General features: G+C 49.5%; 5 protein-coding genes across 5 annotated transcripts; 1 reads left to right on the top strand and 4 right to left on the bottom strand.

Annotated features, from left to right (window-relative positions):
- Positions 1 to 320: 320 nt before the first annotated feature.
- rsmA (putative bZIP transcription factor (Fcr3)) lies at positions 321 to 1,346 on the bottom strand (the record flags this gene model as incomplete). The annotated part of the gene is made up of 2 exons (XM_057185078.1): positions 321 to 852; positions 934 to 1,346. The coding sequence occupies 2 exons, from the start codon at positions 1,344 to 1,346 to the stop codon at positions 321 to 323; spliced, it is 945 nt and encodes a 314-aa protein (XP_057041848.1).
- Positions 1,347 to 2,677: 1,331 nt separating this feature from the next.
- N7518_004150 (casein kinase 1 family protein) lies at positions 2,678 to 4,211 on the bottom strand (the record flags this gene model as incomplete). Its single annotated transcript, XM_057185077.1, has 4 exons — positions 2,678 to 2,784; positions 2,923 to 3,930; positions 3,985 to 4,057; positions 4,200 to 4,211. The coding sequence occupies 4 exons, from the start codon at positions 4,209 to 4,211 to the stop codon at positions 2,678 to 2,680; spliced, it is 1,200 nt and encodes a 399-aa protein (XP_057041847.1).
- Positions 4,212 to 5,880: 1,669 nt separating this feature from the next.
- On the bottom strand, positions 5,881 to 10,509 carry N7518_004149 (putative cell polarity protein (Tea1); the record flags this gene model as incomplete). Its single annotated transcript, XM_057185076.1, has 3 exons — positions 5,881 to 9,722; positions 9,779 to 10,175; positions 10,243 to 10,509. 3 exons carry the CDS (start codon positions 10,507 to 10,509, stop codon positions 5,881 to 5,883), a joined length of 4,506 nt encoding a protein of 1,501 aa, XP_057041846.1.
- A 2,043-nt stretch (positions 10,510 to 12,552) lies between these two features.
- On the top strand, positions 12,553 to 17,141 carry N7518_004148 (ubiquitin-binding TORC1 subunit KOG1; the record flags this gene model as incomplete). The annotated part of the gene is made up of 5 exons (XM_057185075.1): positions 12,553 to 13,008; positions 13,070 to 16,107; positions 16,164 to 16,497; positions 16,559 to 16,896; positions 16,952 to 17,141. The coding sequence occupies 5 exons, from the start codon at positions 12,553 to 12,555 to the stop codon at positions 17,139 to 17,141; spliced, it is 4,356 nt and encodes a 1,451-aa protein (XP_057041845.1).
- A 941-nt stretch (positions 17,142 to 18,082) lies between these two features.
- On the bottom strand, positions 18,083 to 19,620 carry N7518_004147 (uncharacterized protein; the record flags this gene model as incomplete). Its single annotated transcript, XM_057185074.1, has 3 exons — positions 18,083 to 19,083; positions 19,154 to 19,477; positions 19,536 to 19,620. The coding sequence occupies 3 exons, from the start codon at positions 19,618 to 19,620 to the stop codon at positions 18,083 to 18,085; spliced, it is 1,410 nt and encodes a 469-aa protein (XP_057041844.1).
- Between the last annotated feature and the right edge of the window lie 1,090 nt (positions 19,621 to 20,710).

The raw sequence follows: 20,710 nt of genomic DNA, 5'->3' as shown, positions 1-20,710 counted from the left end.
ACCTTATTGGCCCCAATTAGAATTATCTACATGTGTAGAGAGTTTCTTGCCATATACTCTGGGTTTCATGATGACGACTATCTAGTAAATATGCATACTCAAAACCATGCAAACTATGTATGTAGGCACCCATTGCAATGGAGGTAAAGAAGCCAAAATTCAAGTATATAGCTCAGACGCTCCTAAACGCAACCAAATCACGTATATACTGAATCAACAACGAATCGGATGATAAAATCGCTGTTCATCCCATCAATTCCAACGCCAAAGAACATCAATCATAACCGTATCAGTGGTACCCGGAGAAAAAGGATACCACATCAAATCAACTCATCACGACCAGCAGCCACACTTTCCTCAATAGCCCGGCGCACCTGGCTCTCTTTAAAAGCAGGGCCCTGTCCATCACACTGCGACATACCCTTCAAACGCTCCGTGACATCACCGATATCAAGTTGGCCGCGCTCAAACAGCTCATGCTTCTGAATAAGGTCCCACGTAGCACCCGCATCCAGCAACTTCTCACCGGTGATCGGACACACGGTCAGACGGTGGTGCAGGTTTCGAGACGTGCCAGGGCGGTCTGCCATAAATGTGGTATGGAAGTCTGTTGGGGAGTACTTCATTGGGCCCGTAACCGTTGGTTCAGGATTCTCGTTTGCGCCGACATGTCCGCGGTTGGCGTGTTGTGATGTCGCGCGCAGGATCTCATTCTCGGTTGTGTACCGGGCCAGCTCGCGCTTGAGGCGCTCGTTGTCGGCTTGTAAGGTGTTGGAGGCTTGTTCGAGGCTGTTTACTTTGTCTTCGAGGTCGCGGACGTGCTGTTCCTTACGCTCCCGGAATGCCCGTTGACTGTGTAACGAGTGGAACCTGTTAGTGTTTGCTTTACGGGGATAGATGTCTCTAGACACGTGGGTTGGATATGTCACATACGCTGCTCGGTTTTGTGCCTTGCGCTTGCTTTGTGCGGGCGCTGAGTCCTTTTCCTCGCTGCTACTCCTCCCTAAGGCCGGGTCGGCGAATTGAGTTTCATCGCCGTCGTATGAGGTGGGGCGTGTGTGCTGAGTGTTGGCGGCATCGCTGGAAGCAGAGTGCTTGACCGAGTCTGGCGGTGAATGCGGTGGCGGGACAAAGGAGGGGTCGGCAGGGAATGAGGGGATATAGCCAGGGAAGTTTTGGTAATTATTCTGGTCTATTAGCGACAAGTTCTTGACGGTGTGGGGGAACAAAGAACCTACCACAGGGGCGAATGTATCTGGTTGGGCATGGGGTTGGTCGGGGGTAGGCAGCCCGTAGAGCGAGAAGCCCGAGGGCTGTGATCGGGGATCATAGAAAGAGTAATCCATTACAGAATCGTAGACAGATTCCAAGGTATCGAGGGCTTGTCGGAAAGTTAGGAGGTGAGGGTAGGAAAACTTTTGAGGAAAATCTATTATCTGCTCGAGTTTCATGTACCGGGGGGCGTTCCGTTGTACGATGTACAGAATTCAATGTTGTCATGACACTCCTATACCATCTCGATTCAAGGTATACTTCCAAGGTCTACATGTAACCTCTCGAATGTCCATCGATTCCAAGAGTTGTTCGGTGCGTGGGCCAAACTTTCGATGATCTCATCGTTTTTTACTCTTTTTGGACCGGGAAGTACGGATGTTGGGGCGATGGTGGTCTGGTTGCGAGTTGAATAGCACAATTCCAGTTGAGATGGGAGTAAGCAAATTGAAAGTGCAGTGTAGAGAAAGCTAAGAGAAATAACTTGACACAAATCGACGCATACCACCCCGGAAGCGACCCTAACCAATGTCCGTCGCCAACCACACCAGCTTCCTGCAGAGCGGGATTGCCCTGGAAGCCTTCTGTAACGGTAATTTCTGCAATGTAGCTTGAGCAGAAATCCAGAAAGCCTGCAGAGCAATGCTTCCGAAAGCTTTCTCTGTCCCGAACCCCCTCTTGGCCATATTGGAGGCCACACCTCGTCCCCATTGAGCGTCGATAGTTCACAAATTAATCATCGCCAGATAAACGCAAGAAAAAAAGCAAGGGAGGATCGAGGGCAGAGAAGAAACATTATGAGTAAAGAAAGGGGGGTAAGCAATGATTGGCAGCGCATCCGAAGATGCATTCAAGGATCTCCATTACCAGCGATTAAACAATCCGACGAGAAAAATTGCGGGCTGAGGCCGTCGTTTGCATCTCCCTTAGTCTTGCCCTGTGGTCATTCTGACCGAAGATGCCAGGTTGTAAAGAGAAACCAAAGGGCGAAGACGTAAGAATAAGCCACAATATCAGAAGCGTTTCGAGATGTGTAATCGGTTGTCCCGCAGAACGGGTACAAGAATCCGAAAAGACAGAAAAATAGTCGACAAAGTTTTCGCAGGCTCAGCACAAGATTGTCCACCCAATCGGCAAGGCTTTCATGGGGCATAGAGCAGGCGATAAACATAAGCGAATCGAAACGGCTGAGATCGAAATCTGATCGAAAACGGGATAGGAGGGCTGTCGGGGAGTGCAGAATGAATAGAGATCCAAGAAGAAAAAAACAAAGAAATATCCGAGAAGGCTGAGTGCGACATGGTCCGCTCTAAGGCGACATGAGGTCCCCGGTTTCTTAGTAGATAAGAATGTGAACAGACAGGAGGCACATATGACACATAGCCTCACTGTCGTGTAAACACTATTAGTACCAGTGCTCCTCCGGTCCTGCGTCCGGCTTCGAACGGCCACCGGAGGGTCCATAACCCAAAGCAGCACCTTTCGAGGCAGAACGTAGCCTAACGCCGAAGACTATGCGATTAGTCAGATTCAGAACATAAGGGTCCTCCACGCCAGCGTCACGAAATGCAAATCACTCAACGTAGGAGATAAGAAAGAAGGGGTTCCCTACTCGGAACCAGGTTTCATGTACTCACATCCTGTCACTACCTCCCACGGCACGGTTGGTGTCCGGAGTGTCGAGGGCGCCGCGTTCGACGACCTTACGACGCTGGCTGGAGATGGCACCGGGCTTGGCGGCACCACTGGCTCCAATCTGGCCAGTAGCAGGCAGAGCCTGGCGGCGCTGCTGATCCTCGGCATCCTTATCCTTCTTGGAAGCGTCCACGATCATGGCGGCGTTCTTCTGGTACTTGTACACGGTCCAGTCGAAGACGTAATCGTACTGGAAGGACTCGCGAACGAAGAGGTCGCGGAAAATCTTGCGCAAGTAGGAGTAATCGGGCTTGTCATCAAAGCGCAGCGAACGGGTGTAGTTCAGGTAAATGGCGAACTCGTTGGGGAAACCACGGCAGAGGACCTCGGTAGGGGTGGTCATCTTCTTCTCCATGATACGGTCGTACTTCTGCTTCTTGGTAGCAGCCTTCAGACCCTGCCAGGGGAGAGAACCACGGCAGAAGTAGAGCATAACATAACCCAGAGATTCCATGTCATCACGTCGGGACTGCTCGACACCGAGGTGAGTGTTGATACTGGCATAACGGGCAGTTCCAGTAAGGTTCTTGTTCTCACGATAGGGAATGTGGAAGTGAGTCTTGGGGTCACGGTATTTCTTTGCAAGACCGAAATCAATTACGTTGACCTGATTGCCACGCTTACCAATACCCATTAGGAAGTTGTCAGGCTTAATATCACGGTGGATGAAGGACTTGGCGTGGATGTATTCGATGCGGGAAATGAGCTGATCGGCAAGAAGAAGAACGGTCTTGAGCGAGAACTTGCGGTTGCAGAAGTTGAAAAGATCCTCCAAACTGGGTCCCAGAAGATCGATGACCATGGCATTGTAATCACATTCGGTACCGAACCAACGAACGAAGGGAATACCGACACCACCGGCGAGCGACTTGTAGACACGGGCTTCATATTCGAGCTGGGGGTGCTTGGCCTTGACGCTCTCGAGCTTGATAGCAATCTCCTCACCGGAGATGATGTTCGTTCCTAGAAATTATGAGTTGCTATGCAGGGGTTAAGCCAGATTTGTTATATGCATACCGAGATAGATATCACCGAAACTGCCACTGCCGATCTTACGGCCAATGCGGTACTTGTTACCGACTCGCAAATCCTGGAGGCAATGTCAGTAAAACGGGTGGTTGACATCTTGTTGACAATCAGAAAGTCATGGTATAATCCGAGCGTAATATTCTCCAGCCACTCGAGGTATGACTCCGAGTGAAAAAGAAAGAAAGGAAGAAATTAACACTGACCATGGTCGTCATCTTGAACCGATGGGGGCACAGCGCTTAGCCGTGAGGAAGGACTTGAGGCTAGAAGATTGAGAATTAGTGTTCAAATCCTGTTGACGAAGTAGAACTGTATGCAAAGCTGATATCGATGGAGTATAAAGGGGTGTAAAGGAAGTGGAGAGGAAGAAAGAAGTGTGAGGCAAAGAAACAAGGAAGTCAATGAGAGGGGTTGACACCTAAGCCTCAGGCAACTTGAGAGGGCTGGGCCAGGTCAACGAACACAGCAGAAACACAACACACTTTGTATATGATGCAATGAAGTACATAGGGCAAGGGAATGTAACAGAAAACTGAAAGTCAAAAAGGCAAAAAGGAGAACGACTCGATCTAGGCATACCTGAAGATAACGGGACCAAAGCTGTACTGAGGTCAAGAAAAGGAGATGAGCCGGGAAGGTCCGGGGGGGAATATCGAGAGAATAAAGAACAAGGGCAAAGCCTTGAATAAAAGGGAGAGATGATGCTGAGAGCCCTGAAGAAGGAGAAGAAAGAGGAGAGGAGGTGAGTCGGTGAGAATTTCCTTTTGGCGGTTTAATATGCAGGGGACGGCAGTCACGCCCGACCGTGGTATGGTAAGATTGGTATTGGGCATCTATAGACTTTTACGTACATTTTACAGTCGCCGTAGAAATTGGTATAGATTCGTATTATATCATATCAGATATCAAAATGCATACAATCACTATATCTTTCTTGTCAAACTCCATACTCACACAATCCATGAATTACGTCTCAGCCTTGGTGGGTATGCAATCCCTCAGCTGACCGGTAGGTGGTCAATGAGACCTGTGCGGACAACAGGTATCAAGCCTATAACCATGCGCTCACCATCGGAGTGATACCCAGTCTAAGATGTGTACGCTTCTCATTTGAATCATATACAATCATATTGCTCCTCGCGAGACATGATATCCGCAGTGGTCTTGCTTATGCATGATCATCAATCAACAATACCAGATATCATACTCCTTAGTATGCGCGATTTTCCTCCATGGGAAAGTAGTTTCAGTCTATTAAGGGGCAAACGTGGAGCGACCTCACTAGTTAACTAGGTATCACACCCGGTTACTAACTATTGCCAACAGTACAGAGTATGTAGGTACTTCTACATCGTAGGGTAAAAAAAGGCATCGCTGCAGAGTAAGTCTGTACCTATCGAATCGGGCTGATGACAGGTCATCATTTCCACCCTGGTATTGTCGAATTTACAAACCTTCAGGTTATCCTTATCATAATGGGTTTGGTGAAAGATAGGAGCCTCCACAGGGCAATTAAAGCGATTTTTCGACTATGGATGAACAAGGAATCCGCGTGGAATATGCTAGTGGTACAGCCAGAGTCCAATGAACATCAGAAAACCGGGGTATAAAAAGGACAGCCAGGAGGTTGAAAACAAAATCAAAACTGGAAAGGGAAAGGGCAGATAAATGAGCGCAATGGCGAGACGGAATCAGAAGATAACACCGTGCATCGACGTAGAGGAACAGAGAAGATAAAAGCACACATCATACATAGAAAGAGAGTGGGAAAACACAACGGGGAAAAAGGGAAAGTATTGCAAATACAGGTGCAGAACGCTCAGACGGTGCAAATCACATATCTTAGGGCACATGGTCATAGAACAATAATGGAGAGCAAGATCTCTAGATCACGTTAGAGTGTTCGGGGTGTGCAGCTCCATTGTTCAATGGCCTGGTTTGCACATCAAACCCAGCCCTGTCATCATCATCCAGTCGCCTTCTCCATTCTGCCAAGCTATCACTCATCAGTGCGGGTCCATCACTATGGTCCTTGGTAGGAGTCCGCTCCAGATCCAGCTGGCTGCTCAGACGGTAATTGCGGTTGGTGCTTTCCCAGTGACTTCGCAAAGCATCCAACTCGTTAGCAAGTGAATCCAGAGCCATGGAACCACGATTATCGGGGAATGTAGAATCCTGAGAGGCATTACTACCAGCTCGTGGTCGCCCATTGACTCCGCTGATGGTGTTGCTAGAGGCGTTGCTGTGTGTGCGCGAGAGTCCAAGTCCATTGGGACCTTGCCCGTGGTGGGATTGACGGCGATAATGACCAACTGATGTTTGAACCTGCTCTAGAAGCATGTTCACCTTACGCTCTGCATCGGAAGCACGAGATTCAAGGTGGGTGTTCTCTTGCTTGAGCTGGTCCAGCTCGGCACGACTTTTCTCAGCGGCAGTGCGGAGATCTTGCTTAAGGCGCTCATGTTCACTTCGCGACAACTGGTTCTCAGCGGTGGCTTGATCGAGATCTTGCTTGAGCTCCGTGATCTGATTTTCAAGGCTGGCAATAGAAGAGGCAGTTCGATCTTGGAGTTCGGACATCGAAAGCTCAAGGCGGGACCGTTCAGCGTCCCACTCAGCAGAAGATCCAGATGTCTGGCTGTCTGAATTCTCAAGGTTCTTCTGAGCCACATCCAATTCAGATTGCATTTTAGCATTTTGAGCCTTATACCGACTCAGCTCATCTTTCATCCGCTTCAACATCTTCTCGGTGCCTTTCACGTAATGAACCGCTGACTGGTAATCATTCTCAAGTTGCTCAAGTTTCTCTCGGAAAGCTCGGTCGGCTTCCTGCTCACGACTTTCAAAGCCGTTCTTCAGGTCGTCATGAGCCTTGATGCTAGCCGAGAGTTGTTGCTCAAGCTCCCGTAGTCGGCTTTGCTCCGGAGTGCCGAATCGTGATCCGGGCGAGTCAAGCCGTGGGGACCGTCTGGTGTCGCTGTTCACCCCACGCTCACCAAGAAGATCCTTCAACGCAGCGTGCTGAGCCGCCAAAGCTCCAGCCTCTCGCTGGTGAGTTTCAAGTTGTGCCTTCAGGTCCCGATTAGTTGTGGCGGCCGATTGGCTTTCTTTCATTGCAGTCTGAAGCTGTCTGCGCAATTGCAAGCCTTCACGGCTAGCCTGCTCCTGGTATGCTTCAAGGCCAGCAATCCGTTCCTCTGCACGCCGGAGCTTATCTGAGGCTTCGTTGGCGGCTGCCTGGTTAGCCTTGGCTAGAGTGGTGGACCGCTCGATCTGGGCCTCCATAGCAGCGACTCGCTGGTCAGCACGAGATCGGAACGAATCAGTCAAGTCTGTAGAAGATGCGCGTTCCAGCCCAGACAGCAAGGCAAGCTTGTGGGTTTCAGCCTCCTTGGCGTGGATCTCTGCTAATGCCTCCGCATCTCGAAGGCGACGCGTAATGTTCTCCAGATCAGTAGTCCGTTCTTCATGCTCCGATCGAAGCTGCAGAAGCTTTCTCTCCAGACCCTCGCGACGCTCTCGCTCCTCTTGGAATTGCTTCTCGACGAGGGCTGTCTTCGCAGCGGAGGCGGAAATAGCTTCTCGAAGGCCGCCAAAGCTAGAATCATAGTCCTTTAAACGGGTGGAGGATTCCTCAATCTGCGCCAACAAGTCTTCTTTGTCTAGAATAAGTTGTTGGAGAGAGGCTTCCGCTTCTGCACGCAAGAAAGCCTCTTCTCTAGAAAGAGCCTCTGCTTGGTGGAGCTCAGCACGCAGGTTTTCTGCTTCCAGAGTATTGCTTTGCATCTCAAGCTCTGCCAGGTGCTTCCGGGTTGCCTCATTCGTCTCTTCGGCAAGTTCCTTGGCTTGACGCTCCTGCGAAAGCTCTGTGGTCTGCACATCTAATTTAGCTTTCAACTCGGATAGGGAGGCCAAAGCGAGGGCAAGGCGACGTCCCATGTCGGTGGGTCGCTCGTCATCTCCATCGCGAGAAGCATCAGGCTGGGGAGTGCCTCGCTGACTGCCACCATGAGCAGCGAGCTTCGCCCGAGAGTATGCGGCTTCATTGATAGCCATATCGCGTTGATGTTCCACTTCAGCAACCCGTTTAGATGCGATGGCCGCTTGTCTATCCACAGTGGCCTGCATCTTGCTCAGGTCAGCTCTCATAGCCAAGAATGCCTCAACCAGCGGGCGATCCTCATCGCTCAGAGCCTCATTAGCCCGGTCGTCTAGCGCGGGGCTACTGGTTGCATTGGGAACATAGCCACATTTTCTTGCCAGTGCGAGTTCGGAGGCATACCAGGCATTCCGGGCCTTGGTAACCTCCAACTCTTTTATCAAAGCCTCTTGGTGGGGCGTAAGTCGAGGAGATCGTGGCTCATCACCAAGTGTCTTGGAGTTGCGGAAGGTTCGAGATTCCACCGAGCCCTCGATGCTAGTCTGCCGACCGAGGATTGATTCCTCACCGCTGTCAACAGACCCACGCTGTCTTTGAGATCGGAGCGACCGTTGTCGACCTGGGGTACTGATCAACGGAGCTGCCTCGCCTGCTTCCATGGCCTTCGCTGATGGCTTTTGATGTTGTGTTGGGGTTCGGCGACCAGCCGATGGAGGTCCCTGGGAATCTTGCGGACCTTCCTTCATAATTGGTGATTCTTCGCCACGATCGTCGTTTGCTCCACGGATATCCGCGGTCGGTGTGTATCCGCGATCATTCTTTGTCGGGGTCTTGCTACGAGGGTTCGCACCAGCTGGAGCGCCATTGCCACGAGGCCCAGGAGAGGGTGCTTGTCCAGGAGGCGGTGGGCCAGCAGGGGCTTGAGCAATTGATGCCCGTGGCAGTCGAGATCCAGGTCCCAAATTTGGATTGGGGCCAAACTCCCCTGGCCTATTACCAGCCGCACCGTGTGTCATGCTCTCACGCGATGGCGTTGGCCCACGTCGCATTTGCGGTTCTAGGACTGCGTTTTGTGCCTCGCGAGACGAGCGTCCAGACGAGATTCCTGGTTTATCAACACTTGTTTTTCTGGTCGCCGGCTCGGGAACGCGTCCCCCAGGTTGCGAATCATTGGGGTACCGGATCTTGCTAGTATCGAGGATGTAGGACATGCTAAGCTCCGCCGAGTCCCTAGGAGCCGAGCTCGGCTCACCCGCCATAACAATGATCTGCTTACCGAAAGCAGTCATGCTGTGACCAGATCGAGGGGACGGCGCAGGGCCCATGTTTTGAAAGGAGTACCAACGTCGAGTTGAGATACGGAAGGCTGACAGGTCTCCCAGGTCCACACCTTCATCCGTGCGACCTCCGAACACATACATCACATCGTTGACCAAAGCAGAGGCATGGCCCTCCCTAGGAGCCGGGATAAAACCAACGCAATCAATCTCGGTCCAGCTGTTGGCGATGTAATCATAAGACCAGACATCATTGAACCACTGCACTCCATTCGTACCTCCAAATAGATATAGCTTCTCGTTAAAACTGACGATAGTGTGGTTCGTTCTCGCTGGAGGAATTTGGCCTGGCGGGGGTCCGCCTTCGTGACTGTTCGGGATCAAGACCTCCCATTTGTTTGCTGGGGTTTGAAGCTGGTTCAAATCAAAGGCAATCAAATCATTGAAGAAGAAGCCCTCCACTTGGCCTCCGAAGACGTAGAGTTTGGAGCCTAGGATGTTCAAAGTGTGACCGTAACGCCCGGAAGGTCGAGAGCCGGGAGGAATCGCGCGGGACCATTGGCGGGAAGCTAAAAAGATAAAGAGTCAGGGTCATAGTAACATGAATAATCGATGCCATCCTTACATGTGTTCAAAAGATACAGAGTGTCGTCGAGAGAATCATTCTCGTCGATTTTGGTATCACCGCCGAACACAATGAACGCATTCCCAACAAGCAAACTGGCATGACCGACTCGCGGGCCAGGGCCTTCGGATACCGTCGCAACCTGCAGACAGTTCAAGCCCCCACCACTGCTCTCAATCATCCATAGATCACCCTTGACGGTTGATCCATCGATCAGGCCTCCCATCATGTATATGTCTCCTTCCTTTGATGCCACCGAATTGATTGCTGCTCCATACCGAGGAAATGGGTTCATCTGGGGAGAAGAGAAGTTCAAGCGGCGTTGCGACCATGGGTAAAGGGATGAACCGGGGCTTGGATGGGGGATCCCGTTGGGCGGTTGCTGGGGTCGTTGCATCTGTCGTAGACATTAGAGCTATGTCCTCGTCAAATAGCGACGAATGGATCGCGAAACAGATACCCACCTGGGATTCCGATTCCGCTCTCTGTCGCGGCCGTACTGCGTCTGGACTCGTCGGGCTTGCGGCTGAGCGTAGAGAGTTGCTGAAACTACCGCTCGGGGTCGGTGTCTGGGAATTTGTGCCATCCCCCTTGACCCCATTTGCCATAGTAGGGGATCCAGCGGGTGGAGCACCCTCGGAGGTGTGGACATTTCTAGTTGCCGGGGGGAGTGCAGCTGCAGCTGCCTGCTGACTGTGCTGGTGCTTCTTCGATTTAAACAGAAAGGCCATCGTAATTTATGCGGTCGTAATCGGTCGTATCAGGGGATCTGGCGCAAAGTCAAGCTGCGCCTAAGTGTGGACTCGATCCGACACCCGAATATCGAAAGAATGGCGTGGTCCCGAGAGATTAAGTGGAAAATCCGAGGGATAGGGGAGTTGTCTATTTCAGAAGTGAAGTGGGAACCAGGAACCACTAGGAACCATAAAACGTTCCATGCACAAGCCGCTCAGCGTCCCCCCAAAAAAAATAAATGTGGGCAGGGGGAGGCTTCTAAACAGAAGCATTCGCACTAAGAACTCGAAAAACAAATCAAAGCGGCAAAAGCCAAGGGAAGAAAGGGGGAGGTTGAAGGCAGGAAATGTGAAAGAGGAAAAGCGAAGATGGAAGAGATGGCCGTTTCAATTTCCCGGAGATGCTCTAAGTCAAACTAGTCTTAGTTTCATTGGACATGCATACTCAGGGGCATACTATCACTCGAATCTTTACTTCAATGCTTGTCTTCTACTTATATCCCCCGTACTGCGTACATTATACTATTTCCTTCATTCCTTTTTCCCAGTCTCTTTTTTCCAGCCTCCAGGAACCGAGGGGGGATTGACATTCCACCATATCAGCGACACGTCTTGAGCATTCGGATGTTAGATGTCGGTATTCCCAAAGAAAGTGAAAATTATATAGAAAAATATATAAAAATATATCAAAACTATGAAAAAGGTTTCACAACAATGTCGCAAAGCCTTGAGAATATTTAACTGCATTATATCCAAGGGTTACTCCGTACTTCAAATGCCATCCACAGCCCTGGACCTGGAGGCTTGTGAACCCTGACTATCACACTATCACACTCCAATTGCTATATGCCACGGGCCGAGGACTCGCCACGGTGTGAACAAATGCAGGTCCAATAACAATTCATCCTAACACTGCATTTCTGGCGATCCATACCCCACAGTGTGCAAGAAACACTGATTCAGATTAAGGCTGTACAATATAACTATGTGAGGCTTGAGCTAATGAATGACTCTAAATACCTCGCTAAGGAAAAGAATAGAGCGTTTCGAGCTGATAGATCCAAGGGAAAGGGGGTTCCCACCTATGAACATAATCTGGGCGATCTCTCGTTTCCCGGCTCTAGGGTTATTGTAGGGATGACCCTCTTGATACTGATGTACTTTTGCGGTAATCTATCATCATTGGCTACATCTTTTTTTCTATTTCTTTTTGGTCCGCTATGTTGTATAAGAATCGACGTGTCAGATTTTGAATGTCCATCCTTTCTTAGGTGAAACCTTTGATGTCCCGGGACCTATGATTGCTGTCTTAGACATTTCCACCATACAATATCTCTTTTAGGTTACAGCAAAGTTAAAGCTAATATGTTCCTAAATTTTGTCCCAGATAGTTAACTAACTAACCGTCGTACTCCGTGATGTAAGCAAATTCCTACCTACACCTAGGCTGGTGTCCGCATTCAACATCTCCAATTAAGATTCTGTGGTACATAGACTCTATAGATAGGCATTCAAAGCTGACTACATTGGAAGAAAGGGCTATTGACCATATACAGGTCATAATTGCCTCTGTCATGTTGTAGAACGACGCGCCAGAAAACTACACATTTGAGTCTATACTTCTGAATGCCAAGACATCATTCTGAGTAATCCCCGGAATATCTGTGTTTCCGCATCCATCTCGCCTCTCCGAACCACATCCGCTCTAGACCTGGCAGATTAGCTCTATTTGGACCAGAATCCACAGACTGTGCGCTGAGCTATCTCCGCGCTCCTGGAATATCTCCAGGGCAGTCGCAATTTGAGTCCAGTCTAGTTCACTACAAATCTGACCAACTCCAAGGTCACCTCGGCCATTTCATCATCTATCTCTTCCCCAGCTTCAGTTGACAACACCCAGACCCACACGAGGGAACCGAAGGAGGAAACTAACTGGTTGTGACCGATGACCGAGCGGGGATACTCGCAGCTTGCCTTGACATATCTTCCAGCCCTTCCTCTTCCCCTATACTCGGGTAACACAATGAACAATCATACAACATGAGGGATCCCACTACCGATATGGAACAAAACTCACAACAGACGACCAACGGGTCGACGGCCTCGCGTCGCAATCCGAATAAATCGGTCCGCGTCGCGTTTGGTCCCGACTTAGAGACTACGATTCCCACCCGCGAAAGATCTCCAGCTCCGTTGAGTAGCCATCATCGTTCGCTCACAGCAGTTGAACACAAGCAGCCCACACTGACGCCAAACGGGCGCCCAATCAGCTCCTCGGGAGAGAACGTTGCCATCGGAGAGATCCCACCTCGCCGTCCATCACCTCGGAGATCTGAGAGTAGCCGACCGGCTATGCTGAAGAGAGCTAAAAGTGATTATGGACCAAGTCGGATAACCTTCGATAAAGTGGCGGGCGATGACGACGAAGATTTCGCTATGCGACATGGATGGCAGGAGGAGTATACCTCCAGCGAATATCTCAAGATCTTGCATTCTGTGAGAATGACCACTCTGATCATGAGTTTCCGGAAGCTAATATAATACCCGCTGGATATAGAATTTCTACATGTATTTCACCGAGAAACGCCACGAGACCAACGGTATTCCCAGGGACCCAGTCGGGAGTTGGCCAAGCCAGGACTGGCGCATGAAAGACCGCCTGAAAACTGTGTCTGCGGCTTTGGCAATTTGTCTGAACATCGGAGTCGATCCTCCCGACGTGGTCAAGACGAACCCGACATCGAAGCTTGAATGCTGGGTAGATCCGAGTTCTACCACAGGTGGTGGTCAAAACAAGATCATGGAGCAGATTGGCAAGAAGCTACAGGAGCAATATGAGACTTTGAGTCTTCGGACAAGATACAAACAGTATCTGGATCCATCGGTTGACGAGACCAAGAAATTCTGCATCTCACTTCGCCGAAATGCCAAGGACGAGCGAGTGCTTCTGCATTACAACGGACACGGAGTGCCGTTGCCAACTCAGTCGGGTGAGATCTGGGTCTTCAACAAGAATTATACCCAGTATATCCCTGTCCCACTGTATGATCTGCAGTCTTGGCTAGCCGGGCCTAGTCTTTTTGTCTTTGATGTTTCACATGCGGGCAACATTGTCCAAAACTTCCATACTTTTGTTGAGAAGCATGAGAAAGAAAATATTGAAACCAAGAAACGAGACCCGAATGCCGTCCTTCAGAATTATGGTGACTGTATCCTCCTGGCTGCGTGCCAGAAGACGGAGTCCCTTCCGACCAATCCCGACCTTCCTGCAGACCTATTCACCTGTTGCTTGACAACACCGATTGAAATCGCATTGCGCTTTTTCATCTTGCAGAACCCTTTACGCACAAACATTCCCATTGATGACTTCCGAGTTCCCGGTCGCCTACAAGATCGCCGAAGCCCTCTTGGGGAGCTGAATTGGATCTTCACTGCAATTACCGATACGATTGCGTGGAACACCTTACCTCGGGCTTTGTTCAAGAAGCTCTTCCGCCAAGATCTTATGGTCGCCGCTCTTTTCCGCAACTTTTTACTCAGCGAACGCATCATGCGCACATACAAATGCCATCCGATCTCTTCGCCCGAATTGCCAGACACACATCATCACCCTCTATGGAAAAGCTGGGACCTCGCAGTCGAGATGGTGTTATCTCAACTAACTGCTCTCATTGATCATGATGAAGGACGCCAGCAGTACGAGTACCAGCACTCAACGTTCTTCGCTGAGCAACTCACTGCTTTTGAGGTATATCTGTCGTCCGGTCCTACAGAGAAGAATCCACCGGATCAGCTTCCTATTGTCCTCCAGGTTCTCTTGAGTCAGGCACACCGCTTGCGGGCCTTGATTCTTTTGAGCAAATTCCTGGATCTCGGACCATGGGCTGTCCACCTTGCACTCAGCATTGGCATATTCCCTTATGTCGTCAAATTGCTACAATCAGCAGCTCAAGAATTGAAACCCGTTATGGTTTTCATTTGGGCGAGAATCATGGCAGTCGACCACACTGTACAAAATGATCTACTCAAAGATAACGGCATTCACTACTTTATCTCAATTCTGAATCCCTCTTCGCCCATTCCTGTGGGCAACGCCAGCGAACACCGGGCTATGTGTGCTTTCATAGTCTCAATCTTCTGCAAAAACTACCCTCAGGGACAGAACGTCTGCCTTTCTGTCGAGCTGTTTGATTCGTGTCTCAGGCATCTCGGGGATGTGGAAAATCCTCTGCTACGGCAGTGGTCTTGTCTGTGTCTCAGTATGCTCTGGTGCGATTTCCCCGAAGCAAAGTGGATGGGCATTCGATGTGCAGCTCCCGCTAGGCTCTGCGAGTTAAATTTCGACCCCGTACCCGAAGTTCGTGCCGCCATGCTTCACGCTGTGACTACGTTCTTGGGAATTCCAGATCTGACTGACCAAGTTGCACAAATCGAGGAGACTTTAGCCCTGGCAGTCTTGCCCATGTCTGCCGATGGGAGTGTGGTCGTTAGGAAGGAGCTTTTAGTGTTCTTCTCAACATTCGTCAGACGCCACCAAAACAAATTTTTGGTCGCAGCATTTGAGGAGCTTGAGGAAGAAAAGCGGTCCCTGTGTCATCGCTGGGAGAACGAAAACTCTAAGACTAGCCGCGCCGAAGGACAAACTGGAGCACTAGTTTCTCATGCGAAACACCCCCAGCTGTCTCGTAATACTACTTTCGGAACTATCTGGAAGCAGCTGCTGGCTCTCTCGGTTGATCCTCATCCTGACATCGCCCAGGATGCCGCCGTTATCGTTGATTACATTCACCTTGCCTTGTTAGAATCCCCAATGGCGCCTCTTACTAACAAACTTCAGAACGAGATTCTAGAAGTCACAGGCTTGACGAAATCCCAACCTCGCGAGCGAACTGAGGTGAAGAAAACCGTGCCACCTGCAACGCCTCCCTTGTCTGGAGCAGCAGCTTCGAGACAAGAAGGCTATCTTTCTTTGGGTTTTAGGCGAACTGCCAGCGTCGCTGCTTCCCTGAAAAACCTTGCTTTTGGCAATTCGTCGCCAGACCTATCCTCGGATAATTCAAACCCCCCTTCGCCTTCAACCAGCCGTATGACAATTACCCCACGCGGCCGCGCCCCTCCTGAGTGGACCCGACCCCCGGAAGGAAATGATCATGTTGCTCCCGCAACAGCGTACCACCAGGCTCCGATTCCCACATCCCGAGGGTTTCAACCCAAAGGCATTGATGTCGTGCCCGTTATTCCCCTAAAGAGTCGATTCCTCGACTGGTCGACCGAGGTAATTCCGGATTTTGAATCCTTTCTCTCCCACAACTATGATTACCAGCAATTACTCACCATTTCGAAGTATTTCCGGGAGCCCCAAATGAAACCCAACGAGCCGGATGAGCCCGGTAGCTCCGACTACAACCAGCGCCTCTGGAGACGCGGCCGCAACGAAAAGATCATTGCTGAAACCCAACCCCTCAAAGGAAAAGCTGGAGCAAGCCGATGGGACAACTCGATCGCTTTGCTATCGAATGGTAGCCAGCCCCACAAGATGTGCTTCCATCAATTTGAGGATCACATTGCTGTCGCAGATGACCGGGATACAATCTCGTGGGTACAACAAGTCACCTGTTCTTCATGATCTCCTAACCATTAGTTTCGTATAGAATCTGGGACTGGCAGAGCCACAAACGCCTCAATCAATTCTCAAATGGCAACCCGGTCGGGTCAAAGATCAACGAAGTTCGATACATCAATGAGGACGACCAAGCCCTACTTATGACTGGATCTTCCGATGGCGTGATCAAGCTTTTCCGCCATTACGAGACTAATAAGAAGATTGAAGTGGTCACAGCCTTCAGAGCCCTCCCTGAACTGATTCCAAGCAATCGCAACGCAGGCCTTGTGCTTGATTGGCAACAAGGTCAGGGAAAAGCTCTAGTTGCAGGTGATGTCAAGGTTATCCGCGTCTGGAATGCTGCTACTGAGGTGTGCACAAACGTAAGTATTCAATGTCTTGTCTCGCAAATATACCACGTTACTCATAAAAGCTCAATTACAGGACATTCCGGCAAGATCGGGCTCCTGCATCACATCCTTGACATCTGACCAAGTGGCGGGCAATATATTCGTTGCCGGTTTCGGTGATGGTGCTGTCCGAGTCTTTGATCAACGGTTGAAGCCAACCACATCCATGGTCAAAGTTTGGCGCGAGCACAAGCAATGGATTACAAATGTTCATATGCAGCGTGGCGGTCTACGAGAATTGATATCAGGTGGCCGAAATGGTGAAGTCCGACTTTGGGATCTTCGCATGGATAGCCCGATCTCCACCATCTATGCTACTAAAGACACCCTGCGGACCTTAAGTGTTCACGAGCACGCTCCTGTTTTCAGCGTGTACGTTTCCTCCGCCGCGATATTCTAATGTTTTGTTGTAGCTAACATGACGCAGGGGTACAAATCGCCACGAAGTCAAGACTTTCAATGTGGATGGCACCTATCTTTCTACGTTTGAGCCATACTCGAGCTTCCTTCATCACAATCGATCTTCGCCCATTGCCTGTACTGCCTTCCATCCCCACCGGACTGTGCTTGCCTGCGCTGCATTGAATGATCATCATGTGAACCTCGTGTCCTGCTAATTCCAGCTCAGCTCCGAAACTCATGATACCTTCGTGTGGCGACCTTCATGACGTTGTTTCTTTCTCTTGTCCTAATATTACCCTTTCTGTAATATGCGTTCGCATACCCGATGAACAAATCCACACGGCGTCTTGGCGATTGACTTGATCAACCATACATTGATGGCTCTGCGTTGTTTGTTTTGTTCCCTTGGGAGTGCTTCACTGCCCTTTGATATTCGTGATGATTCCTTTATTCTTCTACTTCGTGTGAGACAGTGTGCCCAGTTTCGGGTCTATGAATTTCTTTTCCCTTCTTTATCCTTTTTTTCCCTTCTTCGCTATTAAGCACACAATATCTTGTAGTAATCGGCACTAGTTGGTGTCCTGACGGAAGAACGTACGATTGTTGGAGTGCTCGTGCTCTGCTCACTTGAATGCAGTAAGTACAGAGCACCAGAGGCTGTCTTGTCTTGACTGATAGTATGACCTAGTTTTATTCGTCTTCTTTCGATGCTTTTTGATGAATCGACACAATGCATTGGTTATTATTTTTGTGGGATCTCGCTTATGTCTTTATGGATGTACTTGATGCTTGGCCGCGCACTGTAGTTTACTTTGGTGCTCCAACTGGGCAGGATTAGGGCTCCACACGTTCACTGGGTGGAATACACTGGCCGTTTGTTCGTTATTTACCTCGGTGTAGTTGAAGGGTTGTCAATCACGCTTTGTGTATATAACAGAAAAGCGAAATATATAAATGTAAAGCATAAGCTGAAAAGTTCTGCAATATATCTTCGATTATTTATCCTAGCCAACTTGGATTGATGATCATTCGAAAGCAGTGAGATAAAACAAAAAAAAGTAGATTGATATTGACATTGTTGGGTCATTCTCATAAATTACTCAAAGCTATGAATACAGCCTAGAAATGTTCATATAACATCACACTCATAAATCGCCTAGTATTTGCGTTCGCTGTCAACCGTCTCATTCGCGTCAATTCTGGGGTCAAGCTTGTTCAATAGATCGGAGCTGTGGGGACCAGAGGTCTTCCCAGTTTTCGAGGTTTCGATGTAGTTATTGCCACCACCGGGCTGCCCAGTAGTAGTGCTGTAGTTTTGACTGCTAGACAAAGGATTGTTCGAGCTGTGACCGGTCTGTCCAGTGGTGGTGTTGCTGGACAAAGGGTTGCTGGAGCCGTAGCCAGTCTGTCCAGTGGTGGTGCTAGACAAAGGGTTGCTAGAGCCATATCCGGTCTGTCCAGTGGTGCTGTTGCTGGACAAGGGGTTGTTGGAGCCGTGGCTAGTAGAGTGGCTGGTGGTGTTGCTAGACAAGGGGTTGCTAGAGCCATATCCGGTCTGTCCAGTGGTGCTGTTGCTGGACAAGGGGTTGCTAGAGCCATATCCGGTCTGTCCAGTGGTGCTGTTGCTGGACAAGGGGTTGTTGGAGCCGTGGCTAGTAGAGTGGCTGGTGGTGTTGCTAGACAAGGGGTTGCTAGAGCCATATCCGGTCTGTCCAGTGGTGCTGTTGCTGGACAAGGGGTTGTTGGAGCCGTGGCTAGTAGAGTGGCTGGTGGTGTTGCTAGACAAGGGGTTGCTAGAGCCGTAGCCAGTCTGTCCAGTAGTGGTGCTGCCGTAGTTGTCATTGCTAGACAAGGGATTGCTGGAGCCATAACCTGTCTGTTTAGCAGAGTGGCCAGTGGTGCTGCCAAAGGCGTTGTTATAGCCGTGGCTAGTCTGTCCAGTGGTGGTGTTGCTGGACAAAGGGTTGCTAGAGTCATATCCGGTCTGTCCAGTGGTGCTGTTGCTGGACAAGGGGTTGCTAGAGCCATATCCGGTCTGTCCAGTAGTGGTGCTGCCGTAGTTGTCATTGCTAGACAAGGGATCGCTGGAGCCATAACCTGTCTGTTTAGCAGAGTGGCCAGTGGTGCTGCCAAAGGTGTTGTTGGAGCCCCGGTTGTCTATTTTGGGATGTTAGATAAATGACTCTGGTATGTTTTCCAGGTAGCTAGCCTGTAAAGAGCAACTTACCGAGATCGCTATCGACACGGGGATCAGCCTTGTTGGCTAGCTTAGAGTCATGGGGACCAGCATTGATCTTGCTGGACCCAGTGTTGGATGAGCCATATCCGCCAGCAGTGCTTGATCTGTAGGTATCTGACGTTCCCGGGCCGACATCAATTGGACCCTTGCGGGAGTCATGGATAGTGCCGGTGCCAGTACCGATGCCACTGCCAGTCTCATAGCCGGGGCCAGAGCCAGAGCCATAGGTGTTCGAGCCTGCGCCGGTAGAAGTGTTTTTGCTAAAAGTATTGTCCGTAGTCTTGTCCGAGGATCCGTAAGTATCCCGGGTATCTATATAAATAGAATAATTAGCATCACACTGCAATAGTTTTTTACTAGAACAACGAACCATCAGTCTTGATGCTGGATGTATTCGACTCATCATGATGATGACCGGTCACGGCATCCTTGACTTTGTGAATGATGCTCGACATGATAGTAGTACTTTGATAGTAAGGTAAAAGATTTGGAAAGAGCTGTAGTTGAAGTCTGAATATATTATTCGAGTCAGATGATTGTTTGTTTGTGGGAGAAATAGAAGACAATGTGCTTCCATAGCCGGTTTATATACCCTATTATTGTCTTTGCGTGTCTTGACCAGCTCATGAGTTGATCCCTACTTGTGGAGACTGAGTGACGCCATAACGCGGGGGCTCCACGAATATATTCACCGGTGAAACATGGAGAACTCTTTCACTGCCCTGTTTACAACTGTCATGACGTCCCAAACAAACTTTACACATACAGACTAATAGTCTTGGCTGAAAATGAAAGCTATCTCAATGTCATCTATCGTCATGTTCCAGATCTTCAAGACCAACACGCCACTGAGCCAAGCCTTACAAGGATAAGCTGTCGATCTACGTGCCGACTGGGATTTCATTTCGAGCGGGTTTTCCAGAATTTCGTGCCAATAATTCTCTGAGTTTGAGATTACTATATACTGGGCAATGAAAGCTTAGCTCTGAGCTTATATTGTGTCTTTAGAAGAAGAGTCTACAGTGTTAATTTGTCTCTTGTAGAAATAATAAACGTATACAAGGCAAACGAAGAGATTCTGGAAAGATTCCTGCAATACACGCTAGTCCCTTTTAGGCTATACACGTCATAAGAGGGGTTACATAATTTCCACGCTAATCCATATATGGTAAGTGGGGACAAGCTTTATCGATCGTCAAGTCCAAAAATATCTGACGGGTGTGCCTTGATATTGTCCTGAACATTGTACGTAGAATGTAATAGCTGATTCGATCAGATACTACAAAAGGCAGTCTATGATATAGGCTGCATATATTGATCGCGCTGATTCAAATCAAAACTTGAAAAGGGGGTGGCTTACGTAGTTGCCTAGCAGTGCCCAGCCCTGGAGGTGATGGCATGATCTGCGTAGCTCTAGGTCGAGAACCTTGGAAGCGATATCGAGTGTACGGAGTACTCCGTATATCAAATCTACAATACGTGTCTGTTATTGCGAGATCTGAAGAGGGGGCGAAACTGCACCATGCCAGTTAATATATTGTGGCA

The sequence above is a fragment of the Penicillium psychrosexuale genome (genome assembly GCF_028828465.1).
Source record: "Penicillium psychrosexuale strain IBT 29551 chromosome Unknown utg000003l, whole genome shotgun sequence".
NCBI classification, from domain to species: domain Eukaryota; kingdom Fungi; phylum Ascomycota; class Eurotiomycetes; order Eurotiales; family Aspergillaceae; genus Penicillium; species Penicillium psychrosexuale.
Note: the sequence above shows the minus strand (reverse complement) of the source record. Positions and strands in the feature narration are given on the sequence as shown.